Source organism: Rhinopithecus roxellana, chromosome 9 (genome assembly GCF_007565055.1).
Source record: "Rhinopithecus roxellana isolate Shanxi Qingling chromosome 9, ASM756505v1, whole genome shotgun sequence".
NCBI lineage: Eukaryota > Metazoa > Chordata > Mammalia > Primates > Cercopithecidae > Rhinopithecus > Rhinopithecus roxellana.
Genome location: NC_044557.1, coordinates 93,387,535 through 93,401,032, shown reverse-complemented (window position 1 = coordinate 93,401,032; position 13,498 = coordinate 93,387,535). Strand labels below are relative to the sequence as shown.

The 13,498-nt window shown below is 45.1% G+C and overlaps 1 protein-coding gene across 1 annotated transcript in view; it reads left to right on the top strand.

Annotated features, from left to right (window-relative positions):
* The window catches only part of TG (thyroglobulin), a 272,527-nt gene that overhangs the window by 13,964 nt on the left and 245,065 nt on the right, over positions 1-13,498 (top strand). The window contains 7 exon segments of the mRNA XM_010380291.2: positions 357-463; positions 956-1,099; positions 1,285-1,470; positions 5,200-6,023; positions 6,025-6,301; positions 6,737-7,321; positions 12,741-12,980. Of these exon segments, the coding sequence (XP_010378593.2) occupies positions 357-463; positions 956-1,099; positions 1,285-1,470; positions 5,200-6,023; positions 6,025-6,301; positions 6,737-7,321; positions 12,741-12,980 (2,363 nt within the window).

Genomic DNA, 13,498 nt, shown 5'->3' with positions numbered 1-13,498 from the left:
TGTATTCCAGGAAAGGAACCAGTTAATGCGATCTTCCTTGACTGCTTTCTGCCTGGCCCTATGAGACAAACGCATGGGCATAAATTGGTCAAATGCCATAAGTGAGGAAAATGGCTAATTAGTAGATGACAGCTATGCACAGCTTTATTTTACAAGGTCCAGCCTGGTTCCAGCCAGGTTAAACTAATTTGTAAAGGAAATGCATTTGCTGCAGGAGACATGAAGCAACTGTCATGCCATAAGAAAGCAGACATTCCTTTTCACTAGGAGTGGACTTGGCCACATTTATTTCTACAGGAAGAGATTGTGATGACTTGCCTTTATGAATGGTGACCATAAATCTCATTCTCTCCAAGGTTTCCAGATGCATTTGTGACCTTCAGTTCCTTCCAGAGAAGGTTCCCTGAGGTGTCTGGGTATTGCCACTGTGCTGACAGCCAAGGGCGGGAACTGGCTGAGACAGGTGAGTGACACCCCTCAGGTGATCTGAAGGGAGGTAGTGTGATTCCTCAGGTCCGAGAGCCTGCCTAGCATTGTTTGTAAAGCACAGCTAGAGTGACTGCCTTCCCCCTGCCAGGCTGCTGTGGCATTGAGGAGGACACAGCCTTAGCAAACTGTCATCTTGCAGTATGGTGAATGCAGCTGCTGCCGGCCTACATAGTGCCTTTGTGCACACTGGAAAGAAGTGCCCCGCTCTGGGCAGATGCAGCCCCAAAACTGGCGAGTGGAGCACAGGATGGATTTAATCTCTTATTCTATAAGCACTGCTCCTTTGTTCTATGAACAACTTGCACAACCATCCACAGCAGCCCTGACTTTGGAAACTGTTAAAGTGTTGTTCAGACTTATCGCCTAATGATGCTGGTGAAGGCTCTCTCTCAATATCTGTTTGCACAAGGTCAGGGCTTCCTTTCTGAATGAGACCATCCCTGAAAGTCTTGCTGTCTTTGCTCAGGTTTGGAGTTGTTACTGGATGAAATTTATGACACCATTTTTGCTGGTCTGGACCTTCCTTCCACCTTCACCGAAACCACCCTGTACCGGATACTGCAGAGACGGTTCCTCGCAGTTCAATCAGTCATCTCTGGCAGATTCCGATGTAAGTAATAAGCTGCCAACAGTGTGTGTGTTTCCATTAGGGGGACGCCTCTTGGGTTTCAAAGTCGCTATGGTCTGCGTGGCTGCTCCAGCAAAGTGAGGGCAGAGATGAAAAGAATCATTAAGAGTAAGCAGCAGTACATGCTGTGACACTGTCTTCTCCTTTACTGTGTGGATTTCCTCTAGGCCCCACAAAATGTGAAGTGGAGCGGTTTACAGCAACCAGCTTTGGTCACCCCTATGTTCCAAGCTGCCGCCGAAATGGAGACTATCAGGCGGTACAGTGTCAGATGGAAGGGCCCTGTTGGTGTGTGGATGTCCAGGGGAAGGAAATCCATGGAACCCGGCAGCAAGGGGAGCCGCCATCTTGTGGTGGGTTTTCTCTGGGGGCTTCCTCTTTTGGCCTCGGATCGTATTACTTTAGCGGTCCTCCAGACCAACTTCTCTGGAGCCCATTAATTCAACTGCCTTCTGGTGTGCCCCACTCGCCTTTCAAGCTCAACCTGTCTGAAAACCAGTTTATCATCATTAACTTCCAACATGTTTCTCATCTTGTGTCACACCTCGTTGCTTTTTCAGGGAGCTCAGGGAATATTAGGGGGCTCATAGGTGAAGAAAAATAAAAGAAAATTGAGTTCCCATGTGCCATGAGACAGGAGCATGCACGTAACTAAAGGAGCATGGTGAGATGGGCATTCGATCTTGCAGCAGCTATGGGAAGGAGGCATTTAGGAAAGATACATGGAAGAGGCCACACTTGATCAGAACCTTCTAAGAAGATGTTTCTTGAAGGAGGGGAGTAAGGAAAGGTGTTCTTTATATGGAGAGCAGGAGAAGCAAAATTAGAAGGACAGAATAATAGGCATTGATATGCTAATGATCATCTAATCTGCAAGAAGGATAGAGAAAAAAATTGCTGGAGTATGAATAGGGTGGTGCTGCAGACTCTGAAGAAAGGCAGGGGTAAGACAATGAGGTCTTTGTTATCCTAACAAAGGCTTGGGGGCTTCACCAATGAGGTGAAGACAATGAAACGTTTTAAGTTGGACAGTATCATCGTGGGTTTTGCATGTAAGGCAAAGACATTCTGGAGGAGAGACTCAAAGAAGCAGTAGTCCGGAGGCAACCGGGCCAATTAGAAGGTCATTGCCATGTTCCAGAGATGATGGGGTCTGTATTAATTTTCTAGGGCTATGGTAATAAATCACCACAAAGTGGGCATCTGAGAGCAACTGAAATGTATCGTGTCTGTTTTGGGGGTTGGAAGTCCAAAATCAGGGTGTCAGCGGGGCTGTGCTCCCTCTGAAAACTCTAGGGGAGGATCCTTTCTTTCCTCTTCCTAGCTTGTAGTGGTACCAGCAATCTGTGCATTCTTTGGTTTAGGGCAGCATGACTGTAGTCTTGGCTTCCATTGCCACGTGGCTGTCTTCCCTCTGTGTCTGTCTGTGAGTCTTCTCCTCTTCTTACAAGGAGACCAGTCGGGTTAAGGCTCCACCTGATCCAGTCGGGTATCATCTTAACTAATCCCATCGACAATGACCCTTCTGCCAAATAAGGTCACATTCTGTGGTTCTGGTAAAAGCATGAATTTTGAGGTACACTATTCAACCCAGTATGGAGCCATCATTACAGCAGAAACAGTGGGAGACGGTGAGAGCTCTTAGTAGGCATTCCAGGCAGACCCCATTTTCTCTTCCTGGTGAAATTTTGAAGGATGTTATGATGAGGAAGGGAAGAACCAAGAGCATTCCTAGGCTTCCAACTTGGGGAAGCTGGGTAGATTTTAAAAGATTAGGAATAGTGATACGCCAGTGAAGGGTTTTTTTATAGCTTCAATATATATATATTCATTCAATAATTCCTGTTAAATCATTCCATTTGTCCAACTTAAACTTTTGAATATTCTTCATGATGTGTGGTTATATTCTATCTGCTAAATGTGAGAATGTCAAAAAAGAAAATTTGGAGACACTTTCTTGAAGGCATTTGCAATCACATTTCATTTCTACTAAAATCTAGAGAATGTGGTGCCATCCAACTTCCAGGTGGAAATGAAGAACTATGGTTTTCTAAATTAAAGACCATAAATGGCTCTATCAAGTGCATAGATGGATCATATATTTTCACTTTTTCTTTCTAGTATATCAGGTCCTATTTCTGTGGAAACAAATGCCACATGGAAACAGTAATTGAATTTCCTTGCTTTGGTAACACTACATAACAAATGGATGGAAAGGGTAAGCTCTTAATTTGGCAGAAGACTAAGCAAAGCAGTAAACTTTATTTCTGCCATACCTTCCTGTAATATCCATTAAAAGAGGACATGGCCTTGTTGAGGGATGTTACATGCTCTGATGCTGCCAGTCTCTCCCTTCCCACCACATTTTCCACTTCTTTCTCTGTTGCCTGGTTACAGAAGGAAATTGGCTGACTTTCTTTTTGGCTTTTGTGTGAATCAAGAGGAAAAACATATTTTAAAAGTTGAGGGTGGGGTAGTTAAAAGGTAAGAGTTATGATTTTATGGAGAAAAATGGAGCTTACTTACATCCACCTATGTAACTGAGACAGCCCCTTGGTGTTTGAATTTTACATGTTTTTTCTCTTATTGTGGCTAGAGGCAGCCTAGGATGTTCAGATAGAATGACTTGACCATGCAAAGAGTTGGCTGAGTTGATCACTGTTAAATTAATAATTTCTAGGAAAGGTCAAGAAGCCCAGAAGAATGTTCTAAGTGTGTACACTGGGTGGGCATTATTGTTTTCTATTATAGGAAGTATTATCTTTCCTATATTATACTATATATTACAATATAGGAAAATATTTCTTCTTATAGGAACCACTAACAGCATTTCAGATATGATTCTTGCCCTCAAGGAGACCATAGCTAGCCTAGACAAGACTACCCCCAAGGTGGAGTTAGCCACACTAAAAGCACATAGTGAGGCATTAAAGTCCATTGAGAATTCCAACGAGAGAATGCATGCTGGAAGACATCATTTCATTAAATACACATAGGAATGTGCTGGTGTACTAGTTTCCTAGGGCTGTCATAACAAATCACCACAAACCAGGTGGCTTAAAACAACAGAAATTTATTCCCTCCTAGTTCTGGAGGCCAGAAGTCTGAAATCAAGGTGTGGGTAGGGCCATGCTCTCCCTGAAGGTTCTGTGGCAGAATTCTTCCTTGCCCCTTCCTGGTTTCTGGTGGTTGCTGGCAATCCCTGGTGTCTTTGGCTTGTGACTGCCTCCCTCCAATCTGTGCCTCTGTCTTCACACAGCTTTCTTCCCTGTGTGCATCTTTGTGTCTTCACATGACCTTCTTTTTTTTTTTTGAGGCGGAGTCTCACTCTGTCGCCCAGGCTGGAGTGCAGTGGCCGGATCTCAGCTCACTGCAAGCTCTGCCTCCCGGGTTTATGCCATTCTCCTGCCTCAGCTTTCCGAGTAGCTGGGACTACAGGCGCCCGCCACCTCACCCGGCTAGTTTTTTGTATTTTTCAGTAGAGACGGGGTTTCACCGTGTTAGCCAGGATGGTCTCGATCTCCTAACCTCGTGATCTGCCCGTCTCAGCCTCCCAAAGTGCTGGGATTATAGGCTTGAGCCACCGCGCCCGGCCATGACCTTCTTATAAGGACACCAGTCATTGGTTTTAGAGTCCACCCTAATCCAGTATGACATCATCTTAACTTGGTGACATCTGCAAAGACCCTATTTCTAAATCACATTCTGAGGTTCCCTGTAGACATGAACATCATGTCTGTGCATGGAGGGGACACTATTCACCCGAGTACAGTTGACAAGTGAGGTCAGATTTTCAGAAAGTGAGCCAGTATTTACGAGACTTGCCTTAAAAGGGATCAACCTCTAGTGAGAGCTAGGGGAGTGGTCATGCCAACTGGAATAGTCACTCCTCCAAAATGACCCCACAGAGGTAGCTCAGGGGAAAGGAAAAAATAAAACGACACAGAGAAGAAAGTGGTTTCAAACGTAGCTGTCCTTGGTTGAATGTTCTGGCATCTTACCACCTGAAAGATCTGAGGAGCTGTCTCAGGATTTCTCGTGACATTAAAACCTTTTCTCCCATTTCACTTTGTCTCATGCAGCTGAAGGCAGATCTTGTGCCTCCAAAAGGCAGCAGGCCTTGTCCAGACTCTACTTTGGGACCTCAGGCTACTTCAGCCAGCATGACCTGTTCTCTTCCCCGGAGAAAAGATGGGCCTCTCCGAGAGTAGCCAGATTTGCCACATCCTGCCCACCCACAATCAAAGAGCTCTTTGTGGACTCTGGGCTCCTCCGCCCAATGGTGGAAGGACAGAGCCAACAGTTTTCTGTCTCAGAAAGTCTTCTCAAAGAAGCCATCCGAGCAATTTTTCCCTCCCGAGGGCTGGCTCGTCTTGCCCTTCAGTTTACCACCAACCCAAAGAGACTCCAGCAAAACCTTTTTGGAGGGAAATTTTTGGTGAATCTTGGCCAGTTTAACTTGTCTGGAGCCCTTGGCACAAGAGGCACATTTAACTTCAGTCAATTTTTCCAGCAACTTGGTCTTGCAAGCTTCTCGAATGGAGGGAGACTAGAAGATTTGGCCAAGCCACTCTCGGTGGGATTAAATTCAAATTCTTCTACAGGAACCCCTGAAGCCGCTAAGAAGGATGTTGCTATGAATAAGCCAACTGTGGGCAGCTTTGGCTTTGAAATTAACTTACAAGAGAACCAAAATGCCCTCAAATTCCTTGCTTCTCTCCTGGAGCTTCCAGAATTCCTTCTCTTCTTGCAACATGCTATCTCTGTGCCAGAAGATGTGGCAAGAGATTTAGGTGATGTGATGGAAACGGTGCTCAGGTCCCAGGCCTGTGAGCAGACACCTGAAAGGCTCTTTGTCCCATCATGCACGACAGAAGGAAGCTATGAAGATGTCCAATGCTTTGCCTGGAGAGTGCTGGTGTGTGGATTCCTGGGGCAAAGAGCTTCCCGGCTCGAGAGTGAGAGGTGGACAGCCGAGGTGCCCCACAGACTGTGAAAAGCAAAGGGCTCGCATGCAAAGCCTCATGGGCAGCCAGCCTGCTGGCTCCAGCTTGTTTGTCCCTGCTTGTACTAGTGAGGGATATTTCCTGCCTGTCCAGTGCTTCAACTCAGAGTGTTACTGTGTTGATGCTGAGGGTCAGGCCATTCCTGGAACTCGAAGTGCAATGGGGAAGCCCAAGAAATGTAAGTCTGTGGGTATTCAATCTGCAGGTTCCCTGAGTCTCTCTTTAGGCCCTGACCTAATGTAGTACAGCAGTAGAAATCCACTCCTGGCCAATGCTTACACTTCAGTTAAAGATGAAATTGACTGCTTATATTAAAAATGATCCCAGGAACACCTAGATAATATTAATCAGACCTAGGAGTAAATAAGGAGATTTGTTTGGCCTTAAAGAACTGCCACATTTCTGCAGTGCTGATCACCAACTGATTTCAGTGGTGCTGATTTAGTCATGGGGCAATGCCTATCTAGATATTATTTACAAATTTAAGCTTCATGGTATTTCTATGGCTATATGAGGTTTCAGATGGGATTTGGACAGTTAAGTGGTTTTATCTTGGTCTTTCCAGTTTATTAAATTTCTTAAACTGAAACACCTGCTCATTGTTCCTCCCCAGGCCCCACAGCCTGTCAATTACAGGCTGAGCAAGCTTTCCTCAGGATGGTGCAGGCCCTGCTGTCTAACTCCAGCATGCTACCCACCCTTTCCGACGCCTACATCCCACAGTGCAGCGCCAATGGACAGTGGAGACAAGTACAATGCGATGGGCCCCCCGAGCAGGTCTTTGAGTGGTACCAACGATGGGAGGCTCAGAACAAGGGCCAGGAGCTGATGCCTGCCGAGCTGCTAGTGAAGATCATGAGCTACAGAGAAGCAGCTTCCGGAAACTTTGGTCTCTTTATTCAGAGTCTGTATGAGGCTGACCAGCAAGGTGTCTTCCCGATGCTGTCCCAATACCCTTCTCTGCAAGATGTCCCACTAGCAGCACTGGAAGGGAACCGGTCCCAGTCCAGGGAGAATGTCCTCCTGGATCCCTACCTCTTCTGGCAGATCCTAAATGGCCAACTCAGCCGATACCCAGGGCCCTACTCAGACTTCAGCACTCCTTTGGCACATTTCGACCTTCGGAACTGCTGGTGTGTGGATCAGGCTGGCCAAGAGCTGGAAGGAACGCGGGCTGAGCCAAGCAAGCTCCCAACATGTGAGCTAATGCATATGAAGAGCTAAGTGTGTGTGTGTGTCTATGTGTTTAATATATATATATATATATATATATATATATATATATATAGGATGTCTAGTGGGAGGGGCTTGAGTGTCAAAGCTGGAATGGAGTTTAGAGATGGCTGAGAAAACCAAGGCTCACAGAGGCAAAGGGACTTCCCTGCATCAACATAGTCAGGTGTTGGCAAGATTGATACAGTATATTTTAAAACTTTCATATAATTGATTACTTCAATTGGTGTCTTAGATTTTTACTGGATGTCTTCTGTGTGCAAAGCATCTTCATCTTAGAGCTGATGAAGGCTGTAAAAGTGGAGATGACCTGGCCCTTGTCCTCCTATGGTTAATGTTTAGTAATCGCTCCTATGTTAGGTGCACCTTTTAATGGACCAATGAGTACTACAGTGAACCTGCTATTTGCACAGAATGCTGCTAGATGCGCAGACCTCAGGAGAGTGCCACCTGAAGTGGCTTTAATTGATTTGGAAGGATTTAACTAAGGGACTGATTAGAGAGCCACTAATTGAGGTCTATACATTCAGCTTTGTGGCAGGTAGACTTATGGTAAAGTTATGATATATGAGCCATAAATAGAAGGAAGCTGACACTGAGTTTCAGTTAAAATGCCTTATCCGCCTTAGCCGTGCCAGCAGTTTGAAAGAACAACCAGATATGTTCAACACTGTTATCACCAAATCCAAATCTCTCTAACCAGCCATTGCTAATATTATAGGTGATATGACAGCCGTTCAGTGAAATCTCTCAATTCATTCTTTGCAAGTTTAACATTGTCTGGACCTTTCTGAGTAATGTTAAAATCCATTAGACTATTTTGATACTAGCTAAATTTTAGGCTTTAGCAGCAACTGGGTTTTTAAAATGTTAGGTGAAAGTACCATGTGATGAGAACAGTAATATCCTTGGCATTTTGAACAACTCAGAGATGACAATGCAAGGATCCTCCATTCAAATGTCAAGTTCTAGCAATAGAACCCTCAAGGTTAACACATTGATTTTGGCCTGTTAGATAAGAAGTCTTACTTATTTTTGTGGTTTTTGTGGTAGAATCATTCTCCATACCAGTGGTCAGGTCTCTTACATGGCTACATTCCTATAATTTTAAATTCTCTAAGACTAAATTTGGTCCTATTTGTATGCAATTTTAGGAGCATGAGTTGTTAATAACCAAAAGTACCTAGTAACTTTATTTTATTTTGAGACTGAGTTTCACTCTTGTTGCCCAGGCTGGAGTGCAATGGAGCGATCTCAGCTCACTGCAACCTCCGGCTCCCAGGTTCAAGCAATTCTCCTGCCTCAGATCTTAAGTAACTGGGATTACAGGTGCCTGCCACCATGCCCAGCTAAATTTTTTTTTTTTTTTTTTTGTATTTTTAGTAGAGACGGGGTTTCAGCATGTTGGCCAGGTTGGTCTTGAACTCCTGACCTCAGGTGATCCACCCGCCTCAGCCTCCCAAAGTGCTGGGATTACTTTAGTGACTAGTCTTACCTTAGTCTGAATGCTGGAGAGAGTGTTAGAACTAGACTTAGAGTAATTGGCTTTTTTTTTAATTGAGTAACAAGAGACTGGATACAAGACCATCCATTAGGGAGAAAATGTTAGAACTTCCATCTTTATTCAGTATTTTCTATCTTCCTTTCACATTTCTATTAATATTTTCATTTTTGCAATTAAATGTTTAATAGCTGAAACAGCTAAAAATCTGCATGTAGTGTATTATTTTAGTAGTATGTGTATATGCCTTATAAAAAAATACCCATTTTGGGGGGGTGCATATTCAAATTCTTTTGTTGATAAGGGTATACGATTGAAAGGGTTTGATACTCAAAGTGTGGTCCAGTGGCATTGGCATTCACCTTGGGAACTCGTTAAAGATTCAGGATCTCAGGCCCCACCTATTGAATCAAAACTTGCATTTCTACAATATTCCCAGGGGAATTCAGTACAGCCAAAAGCTTGAGGAGGACTGGCCTGGAGGACAGAACAGTAGCTGTCTTGTACCATGGTTCTACCATCTACTGCTCTGTGACCTGAGAGAGGCTAACTCTTTTGAGTCTTAGTGTCATCTGTAAAATCTGAGTTACAACACATAACTGCCTCAAAGGCTTGTTGGAAGAATTACAAAAAGTAGTTGATATAAAGTGCTGGATTTGGCACATAGGAAGGACTTAATAAGTGATGGCTGGATTAATACAATTGGCAGTGAGTAATGAAGGGACCAATAACTTCCTTCATGCATGTGTGGGTGATGGCTCTGGCCTCTAGGAATTTGAGTCTGCATTGCTATCTCTGGCCTGGTTGAAATTTTGCTTTCTTCATTTAATATGCGTTTATGAACTGCCTACTGTGTGCACTGTACTGTACGATGGGGAGATAGTCGTGTAAAGGATGGTGTCTGCCCTGAGACGCTCAGAGACCAATGGGGGAAACCAAGGATGTTATCAGGAAAGTAATAAATGACAATGGTGGAGCAGAGGTATATACATGGAAAATGCAGTGGAGGGTGCTCAGAGAAAGGGGCTACTAACTCCTTGAAGATTGGGGTAAAGATTAGCTTGACCCCAACTACTGGGATGAATCTTAAGAGGGGTTTGTCCAGTCACAGATGTGGCAGGCCCTTTGGAACAGAGGAAATAGGATGCACTGAGTCAATGAAGCTGTGAGTGAGATGGAGAAAAGGTTATAGACATAGGAGGGGAGGGGATGCAGGAGGGAATGAAAGAAGAGGTGGATAGTAAATCAGGAACAGGATTATAATGTTCTTGAGACAGAGTCTTGCTTTGTTGCCTATGTTGGATTGCAGTGGCATGATCTCAGTTCACTGCAGCAGGCTCAAGCGATCCTCCCACCTCAGTCTCTCAAGTAGCTGGTACTACAAGCATGTGCCATCATGCCCAGCTAATTTTTGCATTTCTTGTAGAGACAGGGTTTTACCATGTTGCCCAGGCTGGTCTTGAACTCCTGGGCTCAAGTGATCTGTCTGCCTCGGCCTCCCAAAGTGCTAGGATTACAGGCATGAACCACTGCATACAGCTGGGGACAGATTTTAAAAGATCTTATGTGCCCAGTTGTAGATTTTCACTTTATCCTGGAAGAAATGGAGAGCAAGCCGAGGTTTTTAAGTGTGAGTTTTTGCTTCAGAGATTCAAAATCCCTGGGATTAATAGAATGAATTATTTGATAATATCCTTTTGAACAAGAAAACAATAACTTCAAATTCTGGAAGTCAAAGTTTTCTGTTGATCCCACGTTCTCAAAAGAATCCGGTGACACCCCCACTGTTGAATTCACAATGTGATGTTTTAAGTAAATATGGCGAGGGTGGATTTTGCTAAGTGACAATGCCAAGGACAGCATGTGCCAGATGCTGTGCCAAGCACTTCAACTGCAACACTTCAAAGGCTCATTACAAAACCCCAATATTTCCCATTGCACAGATCAGGAGGCTGAAACTCGGAGAAGTTAAGTGCATTATCCATGGTTGCACAACTAATAAATGACCCAAAAATTGAACCCAAAGGTCTTTGAGTGCCAGGCTTTTTCCGCTTCACAGGAATAACTCTCTACTAATCTACAGTGCCTCCTTCAACTTCTGATATCCATCCATCCATTCATCCATCCATCCATCCATCCATCCATCCATCCATCCATCCATGCATCCATCCATCCATCATCTGTCTATCCTTCGTTAGAGAGAGCTAGTCAAGATCACTATTCCCACAGTGAGACTGTCTAGATTGAAATTCTGAATCAGCTACTTGCTAGCTGGGAACTCGTTTAAATTATATGACTTCTCCATGCCTCAGTTTCTCATCTGTAGCATGAGAATAAAAATATTTTATTAGGCTGTTGCATCGATTAGATTGTCTGTGTAGATGTGCTCAGAATGATGCCCAGCATGGAGCAAATATGAACTATTACTCATCTTATGCTGTGGGCCCTCCACAAATGGTGACTGAATGAGTGTGTGGAGGCAAAACAAGGAATATTCCAGGTTGTGGAAAGAGCTGCTGAGAAGGAAACAGCTGAGGCAAAAATGCACGCACGTGTGGGTGTGTATTGTGTAGTGTGTGTATGTGTGTGGTGTGGTGGGTGTATGTTTATGTATGTGTGTGTGGTGTGTGTTTATGGGGTGTGTGTGTTTCTATATGGGTTATGGTGTGTGAGTTTTTGTGTGTGGTATGTGCATGTGTGGTGTGTGTGGTGTGTGGGTATGTGTGGTATGTGTATGTGTGTATATGAGTGTGGTGTGTGTGTATATGTATGTGTGTGGTGTGTCTGTGTGTGGTGTGTGTGTGGTGTGCATGTGTGTGTAAAGTATGGTGTGTGTGTACTGTGTGTGGTGTGTGTGTGGTTGTGTATGGTGCATATGTGGGTGGTGTGTGTGGTGTGTGTGTGTGGTATATGTGTATGGTGTGTGTGATGTGTCTGTGTGTGTGAGTGGTGTGTGTGTATGTGTGTGGGGGGGTGGTGTGTGTGTGGTGTTCATGTATGTGTGGTGTGTGTGTGGTGTGTATTTGTGTGTGTGTGTGGCGTGTATATGTGTGGTGTGGGGGGGTGTGTATGTGTGTGTATGTGTGTGGTGTGTGTGGTGGGTATCGATGTGGTGTGTGTGTATGTGTGTGGTGTTTATGTGTGTGGTGTGTGCGAGAGTGGTGTGTATGTGATTTCTATGTGTATAGTGTGTGTGGTGTGTGTGGGGTATGTATGTGTGTGTGTGGTGTTTGTGTGTGATGTGTATGTGGTGTGTTTGTGGTGTTTGTGTGTGTACGTGTATAGGTGTGGTGTGTTTGGGGTGGTGTGTGTGTATGTGTATGTGTGGTGTACGTGATCTGTATGTGCATACTGTGTGTGTGGTGTGTATGTGTGTGGGTGGTGTTTGTGGTGTGTATGTGTGTAGTGTGTGGGGGTTGGTATGTGTGTGGTATGTGGTGTGTATGTGTGTAGTGTGGGGGAGTGATGTGTGTGTTGTGTGACGTGTGTGTGGTGTGCGTGTGGTGTGTGTGGTGTGTTTTGGTGTGTATGTGTGTAGTGTGGGGGGGTGGCGTGTATGTGTATATTGTGTGTGTGTGGTGTGTGTGTTGTGTGTTGTGTGTGTGTTGTGTGTGTGGTGTATATGTGTGTGGCGTGTGGTGCGTGGTGTGTGTGTGGTATGTGTGTAGTGTGTGGGGGGAGCTATGTATGTGTGTGTGTGTGGTGTATATGTGTGTGGCGTGTGGTGTGTGATGTGTGTGTGGTATGTGTGTAGTGTGGGGGGTGTGTGTATGTGTGTGTGTGTTGTGTGTATGCGTGTGTGTGACGGTACACATGCTTCATGGGAGTCAGAGGGAGGTCCACATGGTGAGTGAGTCCATCTGGGATATTTTTATTCCCCTAGGTCCTGGCTCCTGTGAGGAAGCGAAGCTCCTTGTACTGCATTTCATTAGGGAAACGGAAGAGATTGTCTCAGCTTCCAACAGTTCTCGGTTCCCTCTGGGGGAGAGTTTCCTGGTGGCCAAGGGAATCCGGCTGAGGAATGAGGACCTCGGCCTTCCTCCACTCTTCCCACCCCGGGAGGCTTTGGCGGAGCAGTTTCTGCGCGGGAGTGATTACGCCATTCGCCTGGCGGCTCAGTCTAGTAAGTGCGGTGCCCTTCAGCTTTCTTACTGCATCCCTTTGGAAAAACAGGAGCTTAAATTAGTCTCTCCTCAGTCATCCTTAGGACTTTGTGGTTTGGCTTCCCCAGGCTGGTGGGTTCATGGGAAGAAAAGGCAAAGTGGTTTGGGGGCGCCAGTCAAAGGTGGAATGCTGCACCCGTCTCTAAAATGCTCCCTAATTCTCCAGCGAATCTACCCTAGGGCAGGTTTCAGATAGCACCTGCTGCTCCCACGAAGCCCAAATATTCTTGTTAAAATGTGAGGGACCCAAGCCCCTGAATGCTCATACAATCCCCATGGCCTGCTCCAAAGCTTCCCTCCATTTCCAGGGATTCAGGAACACCACACAGGGGGAGGGGAGAGGAAGCCTCGATATTGAGGAACTATGACACATTGATCTCACCTGATCCTGAGAGTAACTCCAAAAAGCAGGAATTACTACCCGCATGTGACAGAGGCATAAGCTCAGGGAGCCTGCAGTCCTCTCGGTCTATAATAA